General features: G+C 41.7%; 2 protein-coding genes across 2 annotated transcripts in view; both read right to left on the bottom strand.

Moving 5' to 3' along the window:
- Positions 1-1111, bottom strand: part of RPL14 (ribosomal protein L14) — a 4349-nt gene extending 3238 nt beyond the window's left edge. Inside the window, exons 1-2 of the mRNA XM_010562422.1 lie at positions 972-1111; positions 14-515 (exon numbers count right to left, since the gene is read on the bottom strand). Of these exons, the coding sequence (XP_010560724.1) occupies positions 14-515; positions 972-1111 (642 nt within the window). The remainder of the gene's footprint in view (positions 1-13; positions 516-971) is intronic.
- A 5771-nt stretch (positions 1112-6882) lies between these two features.
- ENTPD3 (ectonucleoside triphosphate diphosphohydrolase 3) lies at positions 6883-25023 on the bottom strand. Its single transcript, XM_010562386.1, has 10 exons — positions 24940-25023; positions 22707-22827; positions 18711-18828; positions 14958-15108; positions 14026-14185; positions 11691-11921; positions 10968-11240; positions 10760-10870; positions 10113-10250; positions 6883-7125 (listed from the first exon to the last, which is right to left on the bottom strand). The coding sequence occupies exons 2-10, from the start codon at positions 22824-22826 to the stop codon at positions 6892-6894; spliced, it is 1536 nt and encodes a 511-aa protein (XP_010560688.1). The 5' UTR covers position 22827; positions 24940-25023; the 3' UTR covers positions 6883-6891.
- Positions 25024-25425: the final 402 nt, after the last annotated feature.

Genomic DNA, 25425 nt, shown 5'->3' with positions numbered 1-25425 from the left:
CGTGGGAGCCCGCCCGTGGGTGCAGGCGCTGCCCGAAGCCGGTCCCGCTGTCTCGCGTCGGCGAGCTGCCGTTCCTCCCGAGCTCGGGGGGGGTGAGGACGGCCTCGGTGCTCCGGGCCGGCCGCTGGCCCCGTGCTGCGGAGCGCGGCTTTGGTTCCAGCCCCGGTGGGAGAGCGGCCCGGTGGGAGAAGGCTGCTGGAGAGGACAGCACGTCCAGGGGCCGGGTCCGCGCTGTGGCGAAGCTGGCGGGCTTGCCTTGGAGCTCGGGAGAAAGCGGGCAGGGCACAGCCAGCACGCTCCGAGACAACTTCTCAAAATCGCCCTCCTCTTCGAAAGGCAGAACGTTGTAATGAGGGGAGGAGTACAAAACACACCGAGATTGCGCACGGGTTGTCGTATCGCAGTGCAGAGCTGGCCCCTCACTTGAAAGAGCAGCTTGGCAATACGCAGGGCAGTGCTCTGGATACGACACAACAAAGGCAAAAAGGGCTTGGGAAGGGGGCGGGAGGAGTACGCTTTCAGAACAAACTCCCAGAGAGGGTAAAACCAGCGTTATAATTCAGCTTAGTAGGTGCTGCCACCTGATGGTGAAAAGTTTGTAGTTCGAAAGCAAACAAAAGGAACATTGAATTGACTCTGCATTATATGCACCGCAGTACGGAGGGAGAGGTAGCACTCTGTATGCAGACATCGAGCGTCTGGCCTGTGCTCTTAATGGTGGGCGAGTCGCCTCCTACAGTGCTGGCAGAAGGCATCACGCTACCGCCGGTGTCACGGACGCACACGTGCGCCGCCAGAAGAACGTGTTTGTTCCGTTCTTGGACCGTGTTATCTCCGAGCTCCAGAGACAAGCACGGGGACTGCTCTTGTTTTTAATTCCCTGGTACCTATTGCCACGTGAGTGACATTTCCTAGAGAGCAAAGACACAGTGCGAGCTCTTCGCAGTGCATACGGGACGGACCTTTCCAACCTCAAGCAGAGCTGCAGAGACGGTGTGCCGGGCGGAGAGACGTTCCACCGCACGCCCAGCCAAAGAGCACCCTCGCAACACTGCAGGAGCCCAGCCTGGCGTTTTAGCCTGAGCTCCCCGCAGCCCTCACGCAAGAACATGCCGCTCTGCCAAGCGGCACTGCTGCCGAGGGAAAGCGGGGTGTTGGGGGCCCTGCAGACCATCAGGGCATGGCAGAAAAGTTCCGTGGGGAGCGTCAGTTCACTGGGCTGGCTTGATGGACACACATCAAGATAATGACATGCACGTGGATCACGTTTTGCAGGATTTTCACTCGCCTAAACGTCAGCCAAAACATTTGCTATGAGAAGAAAAGCTTTAAAAGTAGCAAAACGTACTGCAGAGCACTGCTGGAAAATAGATCTGACCTTCATTCTTCCGGCTCTTCTGTCAAAAGTGGAATGAAACATCCCAATTTAGCTGTCTAAAGCATAGTTGGTACAGTTTTACAATAAAAGAGAGCAAGTAAAAAAATGCACTTAAGCACTTTTAAATGGTGTAGATACTTTATGCAAGTGCCCAGGGAATAGATCATTAAAATGTTAATGAGCACTTAACTCCATCAGGTATTTTTGAAAGTCCCATCCAGAATACCATTATAGCAATATTATTTTACTGTGCTTTACAACAGTAATATATTAATACATGTATTAAACCAGTCATATTTAAACATGTTCTAGGCTGAGTCAGTAAAAGGTGATGGCTTTTGGATTCTTTCATTTTGCAGGGATTTGGAAAAGCAGTATTTTTCATTTTCTTCATTTGATCTAACATTACTCTCCAGTACTACTTAAGAGGAAGGAACGGAGGTTACCTAAAATCTTGGTCTTTTTAATGACCTTTGCATGTTTTATGGCAGAGATACTCAAATGTCACTAGTGACTGCACTGATGACTTACTGAGTATGTGAGGGTTGCATCTGTTCTACATAACTTGCATGCATGCATTTCTGCATGTTAAGATCATAAACGACTGGATGAGGCATCATAAAAAACATGAAACTTGCGCTGTGCCTTAGCATCAAACACTGAAAACAATTCAGGACTTAAAAACATTTTTTCCCATGAATACACTTTTAAATTAAAACATACACTAGGCCTGCACAAATGTTGCTGTCCTGGATTCAGCTGGGATAGAGTTAACTGTCTTCCTAGCAGCTGGTACAGAGCTATGTTTTGAGTTCAGTATGTGAAGAATGTTGATAACACTGATGTTTTCAGTTGTTGCTCAGTAGAGTTTAGACTATAGTCAAGGATTTTTCAGCTTCTCATCCCCAGCCAGCGAGAAGGCTGGAGGGGCACAAGAAGTTGGCACAGGACACAGCCAGGGCAGCTGACCCCAACTGGCCAACAGGGTATTCCATACCATGGGACGTCCCATCTAGTTTAGGAACTGGGGAGGGGGAGTGGGGAATCGCCCCTCGGGGACTGGCTGGGTGTCGGTCAGTGGGTGGGGAGCAACTGCACTGCGCATCATTTTTATGTTCCAATCCTATTACCATTGCTGTTGTCATTTTATTAGTGTTATCATTATCATTATTAGTTTCTTCTTTTCTGTTCTATTAAACTGTTCATATCTCAACCCATGGGTTTTACTTCTTTTCCCAATTTTCTCCCCAATCCCACTGGGTTGGGAGTGAGCGGCTGCGTGGTGCTTAGTTGCTGGCTGGGGTTAAACCACGATAGTTGCTGAGCAAGTAACTAGATACTGTCTTCCTCTTACTACACAGAAAAACACTCAAATTATGTACAGGTGAGCACTTTTTGTGATACACAGACTTCACTGCCATCCAAGTGAACACACACTGTTCCTGAAATAATAATTGAATTTAAAAATTGAATAAAAACTCCCCAAATTTGGGTATGGTAGACTATCATACTCAGCATTGTTAACTTTTCTGTCCTCTAAACTGATCTTATCAATGCTGAGTTATGCCATGCAGTACAAGTTACTGTTTTCTTCTGCCAAGTTTGCATATTGCTTTAGGAGAAGTTTGTCACTTCACCCCCCCCTTGAGAAATGTCCATATGCATTTCATTTCTCATCTCTTTCTTCTGGTGGATTAATTTCTTGCTGCTTCTCCATACATGAGGATTTTAATATTACATAATCCTGTCCCTATTCCTAATGCCCAACAGTTCTTTTTCTAACGAATCTGTATCTTGATCGACTGCCTGTGATAACTGGGAATTGCTGCTTCTCTTTGGCACATAAGCTTTCAGGTTGACATTATGGCGGTGAACCTGAAAGAAGCCCTATAAAGTGTCAGTGTCCCTGAGTGAAACATTAACAGTGTTTAAAAGTAGAAGTTGTTTATATGTGTTTATAAGTGTTGTGTAAATATACATTAAAAAAAAATAAATCAGAAAAGTGGCTTGGTTTTAACCACCAGGGTTTCCTTGCTGAGAATATGGATTCTGGAGATAAGGAGCACTGTCCACTCCAGAATCTCGCAGGATCAGTTTTGCAGCTTGCAAATTTCCATCCCCCAGAAAAGAATTTCAGAGATTTCCTGTCCCTCTAATAAGAATTACTTATTACTTGTCTATCAGGATGAAAATATTGGTATTGGGCAAATAAAAAATAAAAAGTACACTTGGCTTAGCTTTTCACAACTTAATTTTATTAAGCAGGCAGTAGAGAGTATAAAAAGATAAACGACCTATAGTTTGTACACATTCCCAAATGCTCTTCACTACACTGGCTCTCCCAGGGATCTGTTCAGCTCTAGATGACAGGACAATGTTACACCCGTTGATCTAGTTCTGATTCACAGCTGGGGGAGGATTTAGCCATGGTTACTGAAGCCATTACCATCCCCCTTGCTTCACTTCCCCTCCAGAAGCAACCACTACAGCCAAGGGTAGCAAAGCTGGCTGTGTGTCCGAGCCATGTTTTTTTACTGTTAACGCTGAACTGCAGCCACGGTGCTTGCTTGGAAGAAGCTATAAGCTATGGTGGTGTAACTGCCTGGCTGGAAGTTCATAGTAGTTTCAGCTTTCCCAGCTGAAACTAACAGGAGAGATAACACTGAGCAGGTGGGTATCCTGGTGATACAGGAGAGAGATTATATACATAGGGAGAAGAGGGAACTACTGGAAAAGGAGAACAGAAGGTGATTCATGGAGGGAAGGCATTCTTTGAACAGATACTGGCTCTATCCAAATACATCTGGAAGTCCAAATGATTTTTGAACAAATTTACTTGTTCTTTAGCTGCCAGCTCTAAGGAGAATAACTTCCAAGCACGTTCCGTTTGTGCAAAACCATGTCTGAATAGCCCTACCCTTCACAAGCAAAGGTTTTGTAGGGCAAGTAAATATCCTAGAATATAGTTTTCAGCAGAAATTTAGCAGCTGAAGAAAACATTTTAATGGTGTCATCCAACTGTCTTTTTTTACCCTTAACTGCAGTTCCAGATCAATCACACAAAATAAGATAAGGCTTTTATCTCATGCCATCCTCTGTAATGTCCATGCATTCTGAAGTTAAAATTTTATGTTCTATCACATGTAACTTGGGTGCCACAGAACATTTCATCATCTTGTAATATCTTCTGCCTTATTTTAAGTACTGCTACTCCAGTAAGACTGACAGGATGGAGTAGTATACCAACAGAGAAGGGACAAAGCCCTCACTGCTGATCCTCTTGAAAAATCACTAACTTTTTTCTTCCTTTTTTTTTTTCTTTTTTCCATTTGAAAAGATATTTAGTTCCTTTCAAATCATTTATCAGCCTGTGAAAAACAAAAGAAAACAAAACCCCATCCCCATAACCAAACCTGAAAGTAAGAAGATGATATAGAAAAAAAGACAGAAATTGAAAATATTATTCATGAGTAAAAATACTGGCCATTGTTCTCCTATCTCACAAACTAATCAATACAGGCAATAGATGAAGTTGGGATAGCAATCACATTATATGCCATTGGGATTCATAATCCAATGTTAACTTGACTTTTGAGTGTATGCATCAACAGGTAGATCTCTTACATGCAACACACCTGTGTGGAAACACTACTCGGGCAGCCCCACAGGCTTTAGCTTGTTAGCAATAGATGTTGAATGTGGTAACTTCCCTTTCAGTTTTTACTTTCTTACACTGAAAAGCTCCATGCATAAAATGAATAACCGCCCCTTCAGAGAGGTAAGATGCAAGCAAGGGAAACTACACACAGAGGGAAGCAATCCCAAGAAGACGGAAAAGGAGGAATGTATTAAAGTGAGTGGCAGCAGCTATATGTGAGACATCTGGGGAAATACAGAGCTCCATGTAGGTACTGAATCTGGGTGAAAGGACATGGTAGAAGGGGAGGAGGGAAGTGAAGCAGAGATGCTCTTTCTCCTCTTGCAGGTTCTGAAGAGTACAACAATCCCTTCTTTCTGCTAACTCTAAGGCCCTTCAGATGTATTCCCCTTGCGGCTTCACAGATCATGTTAGAGCAATATTAAGAGGAATTAAAAGGGAAGAGATGGCAGATTATGGGGCAGGAGAGTTTTTCAAGGGTTATTTCAGAAGCCAGCTGAAGAAGACCAAAGCTATATAAAAGACAGGCAGGTAAAAGGGGCACTGACTGTGAAGAACTCCTTGAGCAGTGGGTAAAATTGTAGTCTTATGATTTAAGGGAATGAGAGGTTTGGTGAAGAGTACCTGGGCTTTCAAGGAAGTCAGCTCTTTGGAGCATGAAGGCAGCAGTACTTCCAGGAAAGCTCTGGAGTTAATGTGTTTGACAGAAGCATCTGCTAGGTAGATCCCAGCACTGCTGAAGGAACAATGAGGCCAGGACAGTGGAAAGGCTGATCAAGGCACTACAGTCATGACTGCAGTTCTAGCAATGTGTTCCCAAACCCACTAGAAAAAGGGTGTTCTGCTGGCTTGCAGACTGGCTTCTATTCCTCTTGGCTTTGAACATGTAAATGCTTCAGAAGGTCCCGGGTCTGACACTCTATCCAGGCAGTTGAAATAATATGTACATGACAAGTCAGTACTGACTGCGACTGTCTGAGATCAACAATATGTGGGGAATACAGGTCAGTGTTTCAGTATGAAAACCTACAAAAAGTATTTCTGTGAAATTATTTCTGAGAAAATGACACTGAAAACCCTAGTGGCTTCTGGAGGTAACTACAAGACATTTAAATTTAGGTACAGTTAAATTTAGGTACAGTTACTAAAGCGTGAAAGCATTTTGTTCCACCTTCAAAGCAAATCTTATGTACCATAGCAGAGGCATTCTGAGATCTCCATGGTACTGAAAGATATAGCTCAGTTTTAAGACAGTCTTGAAAGTCCTGAGAAGCACTGGCAGTTTATTACACCTTTATGTGGTGGGGATCAATCTGTTTGGAACAGCAATAAAAACAATTCTATCCCAGCTGTTCCTTTCAGTTCCTGTCATTACCATGTGCTTGTTCCAGTTTCAGAAGTTAGATTATTTGGGGGCTTTTAGTGTCAGCACTGCACACAAGAACAGCTGCCATGTTCCCGCCTCCCACAATTCCTACCGACTTGTTTGATTTTATCTTAAACAACCACCGCCATGATCAAATCCATCATCACTTGAGTTTACCAGTTAGCGCAGAGCTAATGAACAAAAAAATACATACCTGGCAGGAAAAGGCTATTAATCCCTTATCAAGCAAGGTGACCTATCTGCCCATGTTTTCTCTGCTGCACACCGAACAATCTGGTTTTATAGAAACAATTGCCAAAATATTTCAAAAGCACTCCAATTCACCATATCACAGATTCCTTTGTGTCTCTTCTCTATTTATGCTTCTGGTCACAAGGTCTTTTTGCCTGTCTTTATTTTGCCCTCCATTTTCCAAAAATAAAGTCCAACTAATAGCACTATACAATTTTTGTCTTCCATGAAGTGCATTCATTCTGGAATAAATACATGTTCAACATGACTGATGTTCTTCCGATTATGTGATACAATGGACAAGTAAACAAGGAAGAGAAGACACAACAATGCCATAGCTGTGAGGAAGACGAGGAGCCCAGCAAACAAAGAAGGTTTCAGAGGTAATTGGATCAGCTTGCCTTCTGCTGGAATCATGTTTGTGAGGCTTAACATGTAACCGAGTGACCATGCTATACTGCTGTTACCAACCTGAAATAAAGACAGAAAAGTCCTGTATTCCCATACACATTTCAGTCAGAGAAAAGAGGTTCCAGAAGTTCAACTGCTGATGCTGGCAACTGCCCTTTAAGTTAGCAAGGAGAAAACTTTAGTGGAGTATACAGAGAAGATACAGAACCATTTCAAAGTACCTTTTTTTTGTAGTTCCAGAGGAAGCTAATAAAATTGGTCACTGGGCTAAAGAAGTGGGACACAGGTATTAGATGGATGGGTACAAGGATGTGTGGTATATATGCAGGCAGCCAGTTATGGGATCCTCTGTGCAAGAAACACACTTTACAAAAACAAACAAACAAACAAAAAAACCATCAGCACTACTGTGCTAATTCCTAGAATTAGCCCCTCATCTTAGCCAAATCCTAGGAAGTTATTTAGTTTAAGCAAACAAAAAACCCCACAAAGAGTCCCACCAACATGGACAAAGAGGACACCAGGGTAAAGTCCCCAAAGCAGGAACTCTACGTATCATCTTTTGTTCCACAGTTGGTTTTGTGCTTGCAAATGAGCCAGCACTAGGCCCTTCCATTTAAAAAATAAACATAAGTGGAAAATTACGTAGGAACAGGTGAAACAAAAGCAAAGGGGGTATGTTTGTATTTGCTCCATGGTCCTCCTGCTTTTCTGTGTTTCCCCACTTCCAATTTGAGCATCAGAGTTTATGAATTTTCCACTGCCTTTTTCATTACATCATCATCCTGCCACTTGAAAAGCACAGGATCAAAGGGTGAAGATAGAGTGTCCCTCGTCCTCCTCCCACATGCCCAGGCTCCAGTAATGGTTTGCCTATTTATATAAAATATAAGTACACATGACTGCCTCCTGCAAATCAAACCACAAGTTGGAAAAACAAAACAAAACAAAACAAACAAAGTATTGTTAAACAGAGTGAAAAAATAAAGGGATGGGGGGCATTTCAAGGGAAATCAGTTGAACTCATTAAACAAGGGCTTGCACAGAGGGCCAGCTACAAGATAATGTATTTGGTTTACACTCTAGCACAGGTTACTTTCTTTTTCAATGGGCCTGCACCACCATCACTCCAGGTAGTTCTAGGGTATACTACTGATGGACAAAGCTGAAGTTGTGTTCTTCTACAACCAACCAGCTCTCCCAAACTCATTTTACTTTCCATCTTTATTACAAGTCATCCCACTTTGCACCTACAGAGATGAGTTTGCCTGAATGGCTGCCCATAAGTAGTTTACTTAAATTTGGGAAAGCAAATCTGAGAAACCAAACCTCTTTTGTTGTTCTTGTATAAAAAAGCATCATGATGAAGTTGAGGGATGAACTTTAATAAACGATTTAATGTCTTTAATGAACAGTTTTAAGCATTCAGCTACTGGTTGTAGGAGATCATAAGGGCCTATAGTATTTGGTCCTTTTTGTAGTTGTGTATATCCTAATACCTTTTGTTTAACTGATAAAAAGAAAGCTACAGCAACAAGTTCTTTTCACTGGTTGTGTTCACTAATTAAAAGGAAATATACTCCTAGCATAGGCAAAAAACCCCACCCTCCACTCTTGGAGAAACTGTGCTGCTATCTCTGGGGTAGCTTAGCTGATCAGTTAACATTAGATCTTATTATTTTAGTAGGGGCAGATCTAATTAAGAGAATGTAGTTTTTCCTTCTGGAGTTTCATGATTACCCTAGTGCAAAATCTAGGTAACAGAGGTGTTAATTTCAAGTAAGCCTTCTGGGGTTTTATTTTGCTCAGTATTTTTATAGTCTTGGCTAAATACAGAAAAATGTTGCTCTGTTTGGCTGCTCCTATCTGCTGGGGACAATACAGGATGTATTTAAATATTGAGACAAATCCACCCCCCACGAGGTCCAGATTAAGATCCCAAAGTAAGCTTTATGCTGATTCCTAGTAGAAGGCCTAAACTTAGGACACTCCTCCAGAGTTGCTAATGGTTGTCCACCAGAAGACAAAATAAGGCAAGAAAATCCTACTTGATTCCTTAATGCACCAGTAATAGATATGACTGTTCAGAAAACATTGCTTATGATGTCTCATTCACAGCCTGCCAGCATACCCTGCATTTAAGAATACTCCATGAAAATCTACAACCTGTTGGTTTTGCATGCAAGTGCTGAAGCATTTCCAAACTGTATGGAGATTAAGAGATAGTCCGGGACAAGGTTTTAGAATAAGGCTCTGTACAGTAGCAGACAGGAAAGGATGGAGTCACAGAGCACTGTGGGGACCACACTTCTTGATGTAACAGCCAAGCTTAGATAGTGGCCATGCCTTCTGATTTGGAAGCAAAGATTTCTTAGCAGTAGGTTTAGAATGGATGTATACAAGTACACTCCAAGTACTCTGGTTTTTAGGAGAAAAACTGAGGCCAGGGAAGAGAGAAATGCAGCTATTACAGAAATGTTGTAAGCTTTCTCCCTCTGCCAAGTAAAAGCCAATACTCCATCGATATACATTCTTATTCCAGAGAACCAGATTACGGCACAGATGGATGTGCCAGCTGAGGATGAAAACTGCCCTAGTTGCTTCATCACCACTCACTGACTACAAACCGGCTCTGCTGGTTCCCCCAAGGCTCTGCCAGCAGACAGAAAAGTGGGAGTTCTCCTGTCCAGCTCAGCAAGGTTAGCTCAAACTGACCTTGACCGGCAAGGTGTTTCAGGCAGATCACTGCCTAGAGCAAGCCACTACTTCAACAAACTGGGGCAAAGTTTAAAACACAATGATTTGATACTTTCTTAAAGCTCTTTAAAAGAATCTAGGCAGCATCTCCAAGTAAAGCTGCAACCCCTGGAACCAGGCTGAAACTGCTACTGAGGCTTGAAAAGTGGCTTTGGCTTATGCCAGACGTTTGACAATCATTTACAAAGGCTGTTTACAACCATTATATCTTTGTAGGCTGCTGCGTTTTCTGTCTCCTTCTAAACTTCCCTGGATTAAAGTAGCAGTAAGAGGAAATGATTATTACTCACCTCCTTTTGAAAATGTATCTGTGGCCAAGTTTCTGCATTGAAGTTGTAACCATATACAAGCAAGTAATAAATGAAATTGGCTGAAAAACAGTAGGATCTAGCATATATTTCTTCAAATTTAGGCAGCATAAACTGGAGCTGAAAGCAAAAGGTTTTTTAAAAACATGTAAATTATGAAAAACAAATGCTTTTGGTTTTTATAACTAGAGAATACTTTGGATTCTAATTAGAATTGATTAGCATTTTTCAGAAACACCAAGTAAAGTTGTGGACAACTAGAGAGGGAGATTTAGAAAAAGAAAGACTCTGACAGTAATCCAGCTTATGCAGTAAAAAATGAAAATAAACATAAAACTGCACATAAAAGATTGAGGATGTTATGTTTCCTAAATTTTCCATGTCATCTTTACAGCATGGTTAAAACTGTGAAATGAAATTTTGAAACCCAGTCCAAGTTTAACCGTGCTAAAAATACTACATGGTTTGAAGCGTAGTGGGAAAAACACTGAGGTTGATACAGACCTTCTGAAAAGTTCTGAGTACTTGTCCAGTCCATATTCTTTTTATATTTCCCTTTTACAGATACAAAAGAAAAAAACAAAACAAAACAAAAACGCCACAAACAAACAAACAAACAACCTACTTACCTGTGCCCAGCTCTGTGAACAGAAAAACCACATACTTGAATTGAATTCAGCTAGGGAAAAGTGCCCAGATAAATTCAAAGCATTAATTGTATAGTAGAATCCTGAGAAAGCCTATAGAAAAGGAGTAGATGACAGGTCTGTTACTTTCAGAACTACGGAAATCAAAAGCAAGCAAACTCAAAAAGAAATGCTGTGTTTGCAAACCTACCACAAAATTCCCTTTAGCTTTTGGCTGATGTATTCCATTAAATGGACAGTCTTCTCTGTCTCTGCAAGCAGTGAAGTTAAACAATAGAGAAACCATCTCCTGGCACAGACCTGGGTCTCCTGTTCCATGGAAGTTCACAAGCTGGTTTGGGTAGTAATTTGCTGGTCTCAGAGACTGTGTACAAAGGCTGCCAGAGAAGTACTTGATCATTAATACAGTATTATAATTCTGAGGGTAACATGGATTATCCACATAGGAACTGGTGTTTGATTTCTGGAAAAAAAAAACAAAAACAAAAAAACCCAAACAATAAAGGCTACTTAAAAGCAAGAAAGACCTAATTTGACAATAACTATGGGAATCTTTTTAAACCACATATGCACGTATTTTTGTTTTCTTCTCTGTCATGGCCAATCAGTACAACATTGCTGATCATTTTAAGTCATAGATACTCCTTTCTCAAAAAATCATTGGCAAGATCAGCAGAACACTTACAGGACTAGTTGGGCCTTTTTGTCAAATGGTACAAAACTCTCACCAATTTTTAACAAACATGAAGGTCTTTGTATGAAACCTAAGTGCATTTGTTCACAACTAAGCACGTAAGAGCTCTTATTGGGGTCTCCAAACTCCACCAAAGGGAAGCGAACACAAGCCTAAGAACCTGCTCAGACAATTACTGAACACCTGCAAGACCAACATAGCAAAGGGTCTTAAACAGACCTGGAGCAGCAATGCTAAAAGCCTTTTCTCAGCTTCATCTCTCCCGTAGCACTGGAAGCTGTGAGTGTAGACATTGTAGTTGTAACCATACAACTTCACTTGCAAGGTGCTATTGAAGTTCTCCTGAGAGTCCTCTGGGATAAATGAAATTTGAGTGGAAGCTCCTCCAAGATCCAGTGCCCCCATAGTCTCTTTTCTGTAAGGGCGGACCCATGTCCTCCAAAGGTTTCTCTACATGTAAAAATAAAACCAAGCCTAATTAGAAATATCATCTGCTTGTTCGCCCTTCAGGCTTTTCTACTCTTAACTTTTTGAGATTTCCCCCCCTCTTTGTCCTGCACCCTTTCAAAAAAATCTTAGCTATAAGGAAAAATGCAGATTTTTTTTACATAAGAGGGATGTACTTTCACAGAGTGAAATGATCTTGAAAGATGGAAAAAGGAATGCAGTGTAGCTTTCAACTCAGGGGACAGCACAATGATCAAAGCACAGGACTAGCCAGATCAATATCTGTACTAGAATGCAGGGAATTGAAGTCCAGATACCCACAAATCTGGATGGAATTAGTATGAAGATTTACATATTTCAAGGCAGGAAGAATTATAAAAGGAATAGAATATTAAGACATCACACAGAAAAAGAGAGTGAAAATAGGGTGAAAAAAACCACAGAAAAGCCAAATGAAAGCTCTAAAGTTGAAAGAACAAGGACCCATAATCTGCACATTTCCTTCACTGAAACTGTCGTAGCAATAAATCTGATCCAATCAGCTGGCATTTTTCCTATTACCCAAAACATACCCAAATTCCGTACTTGATCCTACACAGTCACAGTGCAGAATACAGATTTTTTTTTTTATGATTATCTATCTCAGTATTTACTGTAATATTATTTACTGAGCATAATGATATGAATGTATGCACAAGAAGGGAAAAGAAACTTTATGGGCTAGCAAATACACTCACAAGAAAATTCTACAGTAAAAGATTGCCATTAACAGCCCCTAGCAGAATTTGACTCTTAGCCTACTGTCACAAGAATGGTAAAAATTTCTCTCTCCTACTAGTGATATTCCACACATAGGTCTTCATGCAATTCCCTATACTAAACTGGCTTCACAGTATCTTCCAGTCCCTTCAGTAGTCCTTATGAATCTGCCATATGGAATTTGATATTTGGATTATTAAAATTCATGTGGTAGAAGACTGACACCACCGTGAAGCCTCATGATGTCATTTTTGTTGCATGAAACGCACACAATGAGAAAAAACTGTTCCAGAATGTGTGATTACAATACCATTTTTCTTAACTTTGCAAGAGTCAACAACACATTCATCATGAGCTATCACTCAGATCACCAACAACTAATTCCTGCTTATTAACTGCCATGATCTAACAGGAACCATTCAACCAGGACAGCTAACAATACTCAGGGGTTTGGTTGAAATTTCTTTCAACCTAGCAAGACGATCTGGAAGAAGTGCAGTTAATGCTAAGGGCAGCACACTGCTGCCATGAATGCAGATGAGCAGTTGTTGATCATCTTGGTACAGCTTCTACTGAGAATGAAATTATACTGAAAATCTATATATAAAAAGGGATCTTCCAACACATTTGACTCCCTCTCTGCTATGAGTCTCCTGCCTAACCCTATTCTGAGTTCAAGGATGGCATAAGTATCTTTATATTGGTATCATTTTTTTCTGCACAAGACAGTTGGTATCACAGCCCACTGCTCATAGCCTGCAGCTTGCCAGCAGCATTGGAATGAACTGTGTATGAGTGATTTCTGGCTCAGCTGAGGCACATTTGGCCACACCAACTTAACCACCTTCATTGCTTCAGTCTTTTCTGCTTAAGACAAGCGAGCCAACACTGCCAAACAATTTGGAGACCCCTAAACTGTGCAGGTCCTTTACCAGTAGAGCTGCAGGGACAGCAACCACCCAAGGAAGTCACAGAAAAGCAGAAGAAAACATCTTTAGTTGGCACCACTGTCAAGACAATCAACACCTGTCACACTTAACATACCAATGCATTTAAGAGCAATGCAGCTTCTGTTTCTAGGTAAGGCATCCGATGGCATTTAGGGAAGAGTCCTGTTTTGTGGATCAACAATTTTACCTTTGCCATATCAAATTCCTGTAACATCACTTTCTTTGATTTATGTTTGCTTTGTTCTATTGCTGCCACAAAAAGACCCTGTTATGTATTTCAGTGCAAAATGGAAGTTATGGCTATGATGCTATGATGTTTTAACAGGCATGTCCTCTCAAACTTCTCATTTGTAAGAGAGAAACAGTGAAAAGAAAAGCATGCAGTTTTTTCCACACACCTCTAAGAAATTGCCCATTAAATAGTTGGCTGTTATCCATCCATACACCCCTTCCTCTGGCCCAGTTATGATTTCTGCACCCCTAAATTCAAAAGGTTGTGCTCTGAAGTAGTTTTGAATGCTTGCAAGGACTTCATTGGCTGCCGTTTCATTTTGCAACCTAAGCAATTCACAAAACATGAGACACTGAGCATCTGGAAAGGCAATTTCATGTTTACTGTTCACTGACTAGCAACTCAAGAAAACTCCTACAATCACCTAATAAAAAACAGACATTGTTTCCCTAAAAGTGAAGCTTATGATAGGGAACAGCCAAGTATCCAGCACCATTTCAGCAAGTAACTCCCCCACTATGTACAACCTTCACCCTTTATCATACAAGTTCATGGGTGTTTTGTTTCTTATATATACTTTTCTTTTTAGTGAACCAAGTGCTTATATGACAGCTACTGGTTAAAACAGTCCTGGAGTCTTTCTTCCCACTCTGTTTAGCCACAGAACAAACATTAAAAGCCAGTTTGTGCCAGGGCTAAAGCCACAGACAGACCCCAAAAGCCACATTACTCCACATTCACACTCAGAAAACTCTGCAGTGTCTAGCTTTAATCTACCTTTGATGCTTACGGATATTCACAAACATTATTTGTTTACATAACACTGAATTTTAAGTCAGATATGGAAGAGAAAATTCAACTCTTGCCTTCTCCAGAATAAAGCAAGCATTCCTTTTCAATATGGCATAACAGAGGATTTTTATACAGCCCCGCTTTCCCTATCAAAAAAGTTAATTAAATTAAATTGGCTGGGCTCCATTTCCTTTTGAGATGGCCAATTTCCAATGGATAAAAATGCATCCAGTACATTTTTCACATTCTGTTTTCACAGACTGCTATGCTAGTACGCATACAGAGGAGTGCAAATTTCTGCCATACCTCAGTAATCTCATGCCAGCTGTAGCCCCCAGATAAACAGAAGTGTTTTTATGCAGATGAACTGGTATTCTCTCCTTGACTTTATTCAGACAGTCATCAAAGGGTTTGGCAAGAGCTCCAGGGTTACTCTCATAGCTGGATATACCAGGGCCTAAAAGAGAACAAGTAGATTGATTTCATTCTGCTTTGCCAACTACAAATTAGCCCAATTAGCAAACGTGTTAAGAGAAAGAGATTTCCCCCCTCCCTCCCGTAATTGCAAACAAGGATAGGATGGTGGAAAACTACGAGTGCTTAAGGAATAAACAATGTAGTGACTGCCTCAGCTGTGTGAGACAGAGAAGATACTAGCAAACTGCTTGCCTGTATTTCTGTGTGTATACATATACACCTATAGTACCATACCTAGAGTAAGATATACAGTACAACCATGTAACAACACAATGACAGCAGTGCTGTATTCATGAGGAAAAAAGGTTTACTCATGGCAGATGCTGTAGAAAACAGCATGTCTAATGGATGCAAAATTTCTCTGATCGGCTAAAGTATAGAAAATCCCTCCTTCCATAACCTAAGACAAAGATTTTCTAATGGGGTTTGCTGCAACTGTCGTGGACACCATGGCACCTCTACAGCTCACTGCTCTCAACTGAAAATAAAATAAAGAAGCTTCTGCAAGGAATTGCTGGTGAAATTTCAAGATGCACACAAATGGCTCTTGAAGTCATAGAGGTCCAACTCTAGGCTGGTGCATGAACTACTAAGTATATCACAGCTTTCCAAATTTCCAAAGCCTTCAAGTAGCAGGAATGAGAGTTCACCATGCTGCACAAGGCATAACTATTTGAACAATTAACATCAAAATCTTTCCTCCCTTGCTCAACACTCCAAGGACCAGCAGGACCTCAACTTGTTAAGGCTCAACTTGGGTGTGAATAAAAACATTCCTTACTAAAATTTCCTAGCTGAGGAAGTAGCAGAGGGAGAAATCCAGGCATTCCCATGAAGCCATTGCCCCACAGAGAACAACTGTGCCAGAATTCCATCTAGTTCTCCTGTAACAGGCATCTCTCTCACAACCTGATACCAAGCTAAGAAAAGCTGGCTCTTACGGAATTAAAATGAGAAACCATTTATGTTCGGCCACACTGCATTGATAAAAACAGAAGAAAAAATAGGTAAGACTTTACAGACTCCACACTCCATTACTCCCTTTCCCACAGTATGAACTTAAACATGAACATTACCATGTCATCATCAGAAGTTAACAGCCCTGGTTTGGAGTAAGACTCTCTATAAGTCTTAAGCCTAGCCCAGGCAGGCCTGAAGCTGGAAGGAAAGCTGTTATCAGAGGAAAACAGAGCAGCAACTGCTGTTTTACATCCTCGGCAGTTGCTGTTGCCTCACGCTCCCTTGGTGGCAGCAACCTCCATCTCCCAGTGTTCAAACAGCAGGTCACAAGGCAGTGACCATTTTGTTCAGGACAACTGCCTGCTTTGCCGATGCTTAGAGCCTGACCAGGACAGATTAATTGCACTATATAGAAAGGGTTTTGATCTGGGGCTGGCTCCTACACACAGGGGCAGAGGTACCTAATAAAGGCAGAAATGAAATCATAAAACCACCATGGAACTTAAAGAGTAGTTGATCATTTGACTTTCAAGTTCAGCAGGTCTGTGAATGTCTGCCTCTCAGTATGCCCAGAACCATCCTCCAATGTAAGTGCTTAAGGCTATAGTTAGAGGGTCACTAAAGAAACACTGACAGATGTATTCACCAGTGCCTCCCGCCATAAGCCCTCTGTCTCCTCCCGTGCAGAGTCACCCAAGACTGGAGCAGTGAACCCTGGTGATTTTGTACACTGGAGGATGAGGAGTACTTTGGTTGACTACAGTTAAGGCCCCTTTGGACCTGAACAGTTCACAGCAATTTGGACTCCTTCATTTCACAATTTTCTGTATTCCCCAGAGGCAAAACAAAATCTAAACCAATTAAAACAAATTCACAAAGTACTCCCCTGTCATTTTTTGAGGGGAAGAATAATGCAGTTTCTCTGTGCATTTTTCTCACGCCAGAATTCCTAAAGGCAACATTCCTAATGAGTCAAGACATGAGCTAGCAGAGTGCACCCCCCACTTCAGCAGGCTGGCCACCATTCCTGCAGTCTGTAAGGACCCACCACCAGGCACATGACAGTGCATTATTTCTGCGCATGTTATACTTGCTTTCCCTTCCCTGTTCTAAAATTGCTAAGAATGTCCACACATGTATTTAACGCTGAAAATAGAAATGTTGGTGCTGTTAAGAAACCATTGCCTTCTACTCATTTCCTAGTTACTCATGGACCTCTATGGCTACACCTCCAGCATCTATTTCCAGACACAAAGAGGGATGCAGGATTTTGCATGATCATGACTAAGAGAGAAGGAAAGGGAAAAATTATCTTTGAATGCCACAGTTATTATCAAGTTATTATCAGAGATAACAAAATCTGCACTGAGACTTCCTGAGTTGCCCTACCTTCTCCTCTTACCTAACTTGCAAACCCAAACCAGTACACTAAATAAAGCAGTACTGCTGAAGTCAGTATTTTAGAGGACAAGCTAAAGTTCATTACTCAGACAAGCAGAATTTATGAAGCTTGGCTTCCTGTAGAAATCCCTTGTGGTCTAGCTACTGTTTAATAATGTGGATTTATTTCCCCTGCCTGGTCACCTGTCTCTATAAAATTTATGGACCTTTGGTATCTTTGAAAGCTTAGTCAAATATCACTGAAGTTGACTAAGAGATTCAAAAGCTATTATGAAGGAATCCACAACAAGCTATTAGAACATATACTTAATCATATCAGGGTGTGAGCAAAAGTCAGTCTAGTCCAGCATCCTCCCTCTGAGAGGAATCAATGCAAAACCTCATATAAAAGACAAGGCAGGTAGCCAGCGGTACTTGTCATGGGACACCTTCTAGCAGTGCACAACTATAGATCTTCCTGAGCCAAAGGCCAGACCTGCATATTTGATACAACTATGACATCCTGTCAGAAACAGTTCTGCAATTTAGCTATTTTACTTGATAATTTTATTAGACGCTCCCTAGTTCTGTAGTAAGGAGAAGCTCTTCCTGTTCACCTTCCGCATGCCTTTCATAATTTCCCCTCCGTTGCCTCTTTCCAAGTAATTACAGAACAATTACAGATGAACTGCATAAGCCTTGTTTCTCTAGGAAACCTTACTCAAACAGCAAAGGTTATTTTTTTTTTAAACATCACTAAGACTTCCGGAAAATAAAAACTAATTTGTCAAACACCTATAGCATAGGTGACAACCATTTTTGCCTCCATCAAAATTAATGGCTAACATCTAACAAGGGCTAGATCCCCATTCTTCTCAAAGATTTTTTATTCCAAGCTATTTTTAAATATATTTTATACTTTCCTTTTAAAAGAAATTATTTCAGGGCACAAGGACTAAACATTTACAGGGCCTGATTCCCTGTAGATAGAATTCTGTCTGCACCAATCATGCACTGCAATGGAGTAAATCCAGTTTAGCTAAAATTTCCTCTCTCCATTGCAGATTAGACCACCCTGCTGTATCAGTAGGAGAAGGACTGATGCTGACAGATATAGACAGTCTCAACAGTTCTTGCTTCCCAGCACTGAAAAGGGAACACAGCCGAAAAAAACTATATAAGCTTCCAGTTAACCTCTTCTTGGAGGCTAGAAAGAAATAAAGAACTTCCATTTGAGCTCACCTTTCACATTGCACTTGAAGGTTTGGCTTACTACTCCTGTGTCATTTTCTTTTTCTGCTGGCCATTCATAGACATAGACTGTAGTCCGAGAGGATCCAGCATCAACGACTATTCCATACTGGGGAGAAAAAAAAAAAACACCATTAGATCAAGAAACAAACAGTGACAGCTTAAAGGCCCATATGCAGCTGTACTTCCTTGCACCATCAAATACTTTAGAAAATGTATGCACAGTATATTTACAAGAGAGATTAATTCTAGTGTTAGGCGCTTAGGCATGAATCCAACAGCCAAGCACAGAATGAATCTGGCTGCAAAACAAAGAACATACTACATATCTTCAATAATGAATTCAGTGGGGATGGAGAATACTCATTTCCTTTCAGCATCAGGTTCAGAATCCACACTGACACATAGATAACACTGTGTTATGACCTGATTTTGCAGCAAGTTCATTTCCCATTATCACAGCTACGCTGGCTGCACACTGAAGGGTTTGATACTTAAGCACAGGCTTTAGATTCAAGGATGCACAAGGGATCCATGAAGCTACGAGCAAAGAGGTAAAGTACATAATAGTCCACAGTGAGAATGATGTAACATTCTGGTTCTTTTCTAATTGCCCCACAAACCTCTCCCTTTGAGTGGTTTAGGCAGTCCACATGAGAGTTTGCCACTGACAACAGGTTGCGCCAGAGTGTGAGACAACAAAGAGGGAAAGACAATCAATATTACCCCATGTTTATTTATGAAGTAAATGAGAAATATTTAAGTGACTTGTCCCAGGTCACCTGGACTCTCTGTGGGATTGAAGGACAGGTTTCTCCATCCCATTCTACTGCTCACCAGACCAGTCTTTTCCCCTTTCCCATCTTTTATGGCAGCAGAAAACTGTAGCAACTAGGAAGGCAAACTGCACAAAGGGAAGAAAACCACAGTTTTGCTTATCCTCTTGTCCTGGTTTTGGCTGGGATAGAGTTAATTTTCTTTCTAGTAGCTGGTATAGTGTTATGTTTTGGATTTAGTACAAGAATAATATTGAGAACACACTGATGTTTTTAGCTGTTGCTAAGTAGTGTTTAGACTAAGTCAAGGATTTTTCAGGTTCTCATGCCCAGCCAGCAAGAAGGCCGGAGGGGCACAAGAAGTTGGCACAGGACACAGCCAGGGCAGCTGACCCCAACTGGCCAACAGGGTATTCCATACCATGGGACGTCATGCCCAGTGTATAAACTGGGGGGAGTTAGCCTGGGTAGGGAATGCTGCTTGGGGAGTAACTGGGCATCGGTCGGCGAGTGGTGAGCAATTGCGTTGTGCATCACTTGTTTTGTATATTCCAATTCTTTTATTATTATTATTATTATTTTTTATTATTGTTATTATTATCATTATTAGTTTCTTCCTTTCTGTTCTATGAACCTGTTCTTATCTCAACCCATGAGTTTTACTTCTTTTCCCGATTTTCCCCCCCATTCCACTGGGTGGGTGAGCAGGAAGTGAGTGAGCAGCTGCGTGGTGCTTAGCTGGTGGCTGGGGTTAAACCACAACACCTCTTTATGACCGCTGAAAGGACGTTTAGCTGGCCCCCTCTTCCAAAGTCATCTAATTGGAATCACAAAGGAATCACAGTGTAGGGTTCATTTTTCTGTCAACTTTTTTTCTTTAAAAAAAGACAGATGCCCAGGAGCCTGACAATACTGAAAAATGAGAGCCTCCATCTAGCTGCAAAGCAGTAAAAGCCCCTGCAGCAGGCCAATAAATTTCATCCCACTGCCTCCCTGGGGAGCCTCAGGTCTGACTGAGAAAGATCACTGCTTCAGGTGGCAAACCATTCAGCTTCCACACCTCATTAGTTCCCAGCTTCCACTGTAATCCTACAAACTCCTGGCCTCCAAAGAACTACCAGCAATACCAGTCTGGTGTGTTTCCTAGAGGACTGTTAGATAATGAAAATTTATATTTATCCAGGTGATACTTCACCTGATCAACTAAAAGGTGAAAGGCTCCATGGATACTACTATCAAACCACTACAACAAAGGCTCATTACATTCAGAGCTAGCATAATTTACAATTCTGGACTTCTTCACAAACTATGTCACTAAGGATGTTTGTGCTCTCTTCATCAGTCTTCTGACTTCACATTGTGTGCCAATGAGTCATAAGTTCTTTGAGTGCCTCAGCCTCATGCACATGGGCAGGTCCTTCCTTCACAAATCACTGGCTGAATCTTCAGATACCCAACCACCAAGGAACCAAAATATTTAATTCTGCAACAACACTTTAAAACATCAGTGGCGTAGCAGATAATTTATCTCTTGTGCCACAAAGGAACGAACCTGGATGCTCTAAATGCACATCCTGGGAAAGAGCTATTATGAAGCAGATAACACAAACTCCAGTTATCCTTCAGTTGCTGCTTTGGTTTCATGGAGAAGAGCCAGAAGAAGAACAAGGCCATTTATAAAGAGTAAGTCTGTTTTAATCATGTTACTGCCTTATTTAATTTTAATCAATCACTAACTTCAGGACACTGCCGTTTCCAGGCTCCATCATATCAACTAAGTACTGGAGGATTTCACACTGGCATATCAAAGTCCTCCCTCTGCTCCTGAAGAATTACTTCCTGCGAGTGTTAATCACTCACTGAGGACTACCCAGAGTCTCAGGAATCAAACACAGGGTCCTCCATATCAGCTGGGATTTTCTGCATTGGCAGGCTTACAGCCCAAAAAGAAATTTAAAGCCAAGGCACCTAGCAGAGGAACCACCAGTCTTCCTACAGGACCAGCCATGAAGCTGTTGTGATTCAGGAAGCAGACCTCCTGACCTCAACCAGCTCCAGATGGTTTGCTCAAAGAGTAAGGTAGACAATTTTATCATTCTGAATGTGTAACTGAACTAATGACAAACGCAAGTGATGTGCAGGCTGTCTTTTAGACAGTGGCTTCAGCCTACGTGTCAGTCCAGCCTTGCCTTGCATGAAAATTGGCAGGATGTAAGGCTGCTGCAAGCAGTTTGGGGCATAACAGGGAGTAAGCTTGAGGCACTGTGTCCCCATGCAAGATTCCAGCACACATACCCTGCCACACCACACAAACACATAAAGCTGGTATCAGAATACAGTTTTATCCCATTGTCTGACTCATACACCACCAAATGATTCAGACAAAGCCAAAGGTGTTTGTAATCCCATGAAGTGTAATGAGACATTAGCCTATCGCCATCAGTATGTGAACTATCCAGTTAAATATATACGCAGAGGGAAAGGTAGAAAGGACTTCAAAGAAGGATCTGACAAGGTTTATATGCTTGTAGCTATCGTGAGAAAAACCAAAGAACTCAAAATGCCAGACTGCACAGCCTCTCTAGAAGGCTAATTTCTACAGCTTTGTCCTCAATTGTGTACATCTCACTGAAGAATAACTGCACACATACTCCAGCAGCACAAGGCAAAGCCCGAATTCCAGAGTATTTCAGTTTGTCTTTTCCAGTTTGTTCTGCCCCTCCTCATGAAGCTACGTTGCTTCTGTTAATATCCAGCAAGTCCCAACATGTGGTAAATCATAAAGTGCACACTTACAGCCCAGCTTTTGATCCACAGGAGTAGTTTGCAAAGATTTCAGCATGAAATTCCTAGCTGTGCTTGGGGACAGAATTTAAACTCCAGGTATAACCCACTTCAAAATTATTTTAAAATTACTTCCAATCTCTGGCAAAAATAAAAAAACAGTGGCATTTTCTCCTCGCTTGGCCTTTCAGTCCTGGAGAAAACATTGTGTGGTGGGCATTACAGACAGGGAATCAAGGAATGCTTTTCGTCTGACTCTGTGCTCTTGACCAATTCTCTTTTTCTCTCAGCTTCAGTTTTCCCATGATGAAGACGTGATTAAACAACAGTTTATTTGAATCACCCCACAACAATTAGTTTAGAAAGGAACATCACTAAATATCAGTTCAAAACATTGTTCTCCTTCCTTAGGTATTCTAAGACTTACCTTAAGCCCTGGGGAGAGGATCTGTTGCTGATTTAACTGAAACACTGCAATAGCAATGACAAGAACTATGCTTAGAAGAAGGAAGACTTGGGCAACAACGCTTGGGGTTCTGGTGAGCATCCTGAAACAACAAAATGGGAAATGCTTAAGGAATGTGAAAGGATTCAGTGATTCTGTCTTAAGGCCTGAAGCCCTGAATCAGTTGAGACTCCTCGAAAAATCTCATTTCGTCAACTAGATTACGCTACATGAAAATTCTGTGTTTTCCTCAAGAACGGCCTGGTGTTTTGCCACCACCAACTTTTTATTAGAAGGGGTGTGTCTACATTGTCATGCTAATGATGCCAGATTCCACCCTCAGGTGCCAGTCTGCTCATTTCCCACAGTGCCTACATGTAGATGCATGCTCACCATCTCTCATTGCCTCAGGAAATGAGAGCAATGGGTAGGCTGGGGCTAGTGCACACTCAAGGATCTCATGCATAGACACAACCACAGCCATATAGACACAATGCTGGCGGCTGCTGAGTACAGGTGGATTTTTCTGCCAGAGATGCAAGGTGGGTGTCTATAATAGACATAGGCTGCTTCAGCAAGAAATAAAGGAGGTTTTAAGAACATTAAAGTAGGCATCTTTCTTCTAACTGCTGATGTATTCAGGAAGTATGTTTGTGTGCATGTGTGTGCATATTAATGCGGAGCCTATTATTATCACTCTACACATAAAATATAAAATATACAGTTAACTCACAGATCTTGCAATGAATAGTTACTAAATCTAAGCAAATCTAACATGTAGTTATGTTAGGCAAACCCAAAGGTGACATGAAACATGCATACTGACGATAAGGCTGTTTATACGTTCACATTCTCTAGAAAGGTTTCCTAGAATTCAAATATGTTTTACATTTCCTGTAATTTCTGTTCATCCTTTATTTTTGCACGCCTCTGGCCAGGCAGCTCTTCACCCCAAAGGGCCTTTCAGTACCTCTGAGTACTGACAATCCCCATATCAAAAATTCTTATGCTCCACACAGGTCAAGGAGAAAAAAGGTGGCTGGTGGGAGACGGCAAGCTTAGAAGTGTCAGAGGAACACAAAAATGAGAACTTTCCTGCCTTTCTCATTTTCAGAAACCAGTTGTTTTTGCACAGAAATATCAAGTTAGCCTGGCGTGATCTATCCTGACTCCCATCTCCTAATTCTTCCATACTGACCGTGGAATATACCAGTGGCTGTTCGGGGCTGCCCAGCTGTTTCAGCAATTGCCAATGCCAATCTGTGCTGAGGGCAGGAGCTAAAAGTTGTTCTACGGTCCACAGCCACAGCACACTGGGTCAGCCCTGTTGTACCTGCAACACACGGTCTGCTCCTTAGCTCCAACCAGAGCCGGAGGGGTGAGGGAGAAGGCAGAACAAATGCTTCTTCACAAAGTTTCCATATTCTAAACCCCGTGGGTTCTTCAGCCTGTGTACCCATGGTCCAATATCGATGTTCACATTCCAAAAAGAAGCAAGTTACTTGTTTTGTTCTGGGACTAGCTACACTCTTAAGCTTTGCCCACTGCTGCAGCTTTCCTTGTCTTCTGATTTCGGTTGTGAAATCTAACTCAGATTGGCTTTTGGAAACTCTTCATTTCAGCCTGACACATCTCGCTTCCAGAATGTCATTTTTTACACCCATTAAACCCCTTTTCTAAATCTATATGGGCTCCTTGTTTACTGCCAATGTACTCTTCCAATACTTTCTTGGCTTGGCTTGGTAATAGCTTTATTATCTTAATCATCAGCCAGTTTTAAGAGAAAATTACCAGTCACATTGATGCTCCACAGTTTAAAGAGAGTTTTAACATAAGTAACTCTTGCTAACATTGCCCACTTGTTGGCAAGAAGCAAAATAAAATATTTTAATGACGTATCAAAAAGTAGTTGCATTCCATTATTAAAACAACATCATCCTGAAGCAAGAAACAGCATAAATATGTATTTTCCACACCCAATTAAGTACACTGGGCCACACAGGAGCATATTAGAAGGATCACTTTCTAAACCTTACGTCAAGCAAAAGGAGTTCCTGCCTGCAAAGGAAAATGGACTGAACTTCTGCATGCCACCAACATTTTGAGTTTAACTAGGTTAAATACATATATGTATGAATGACAGTGCATCTTGCATGTTGAAATTCATTTTCCCAAGTTACTTGAAGCATCAAACCCACTTACTTTAGGTACTGACCTGTCTGTTCATAGGGTGGGTAGACAAGCACCATAAATATCTTTCTTCACACTATAACTGGAGAGATAGAAACACATTAGCATTTATTTTAGAAGTGGTCTGCGTGCCAGTGTTGATTTCAAGCGCTGGGAAAAAAACCAAACAAAAAAACCCACCCCAAACCCAACACCCGCAGCATTTTAAAACCCGCAATGAAAACCTGCGGGGAGGTTTCCACGGGCCTTCCTTCGGAGGAGAAAAGAAGTAAAAACAAGCGCACGGCCCCAAAAATCAGCGGCTGAACCGCGGAGCTTTCCCTCAGCGCACCGTCGTCCCGCGGGAGAAAGCTTCACACAACGACCGCGATTTGCGAGAAAGCACCAAGTTTCCACCCCCCCCACCGCCCCCCCCAAAAGAACCACCCAAAAACCCAAACAAACGAGCGCAAGGGAGACGCCGCCGCCGCCCGCCCCACCGACGGCGAGGGCACGCGCCCTGCCCCCTCGC

This window comes from Haliaeetus leucocephalus, unplaced genomic scaffold (genome assembly GCF_000737465.1).
Source record: "Haliaeetus leucocephalus isolate CR32 unplaced genomic scaffold, Haliaeetus_leucocephalus-4.0 Scaffold159, whole genome shotgun sequence".
Lineage (NCBI taxonomy): Eukaryota > Metazoa > Chordata > Aves > Accipitriformes > Accipitridae > Haliaeetus > Haliaeetus leucocephalus.
This window is presented reverse-complemented; position numbering and strand designations above follow the sequence as displayed.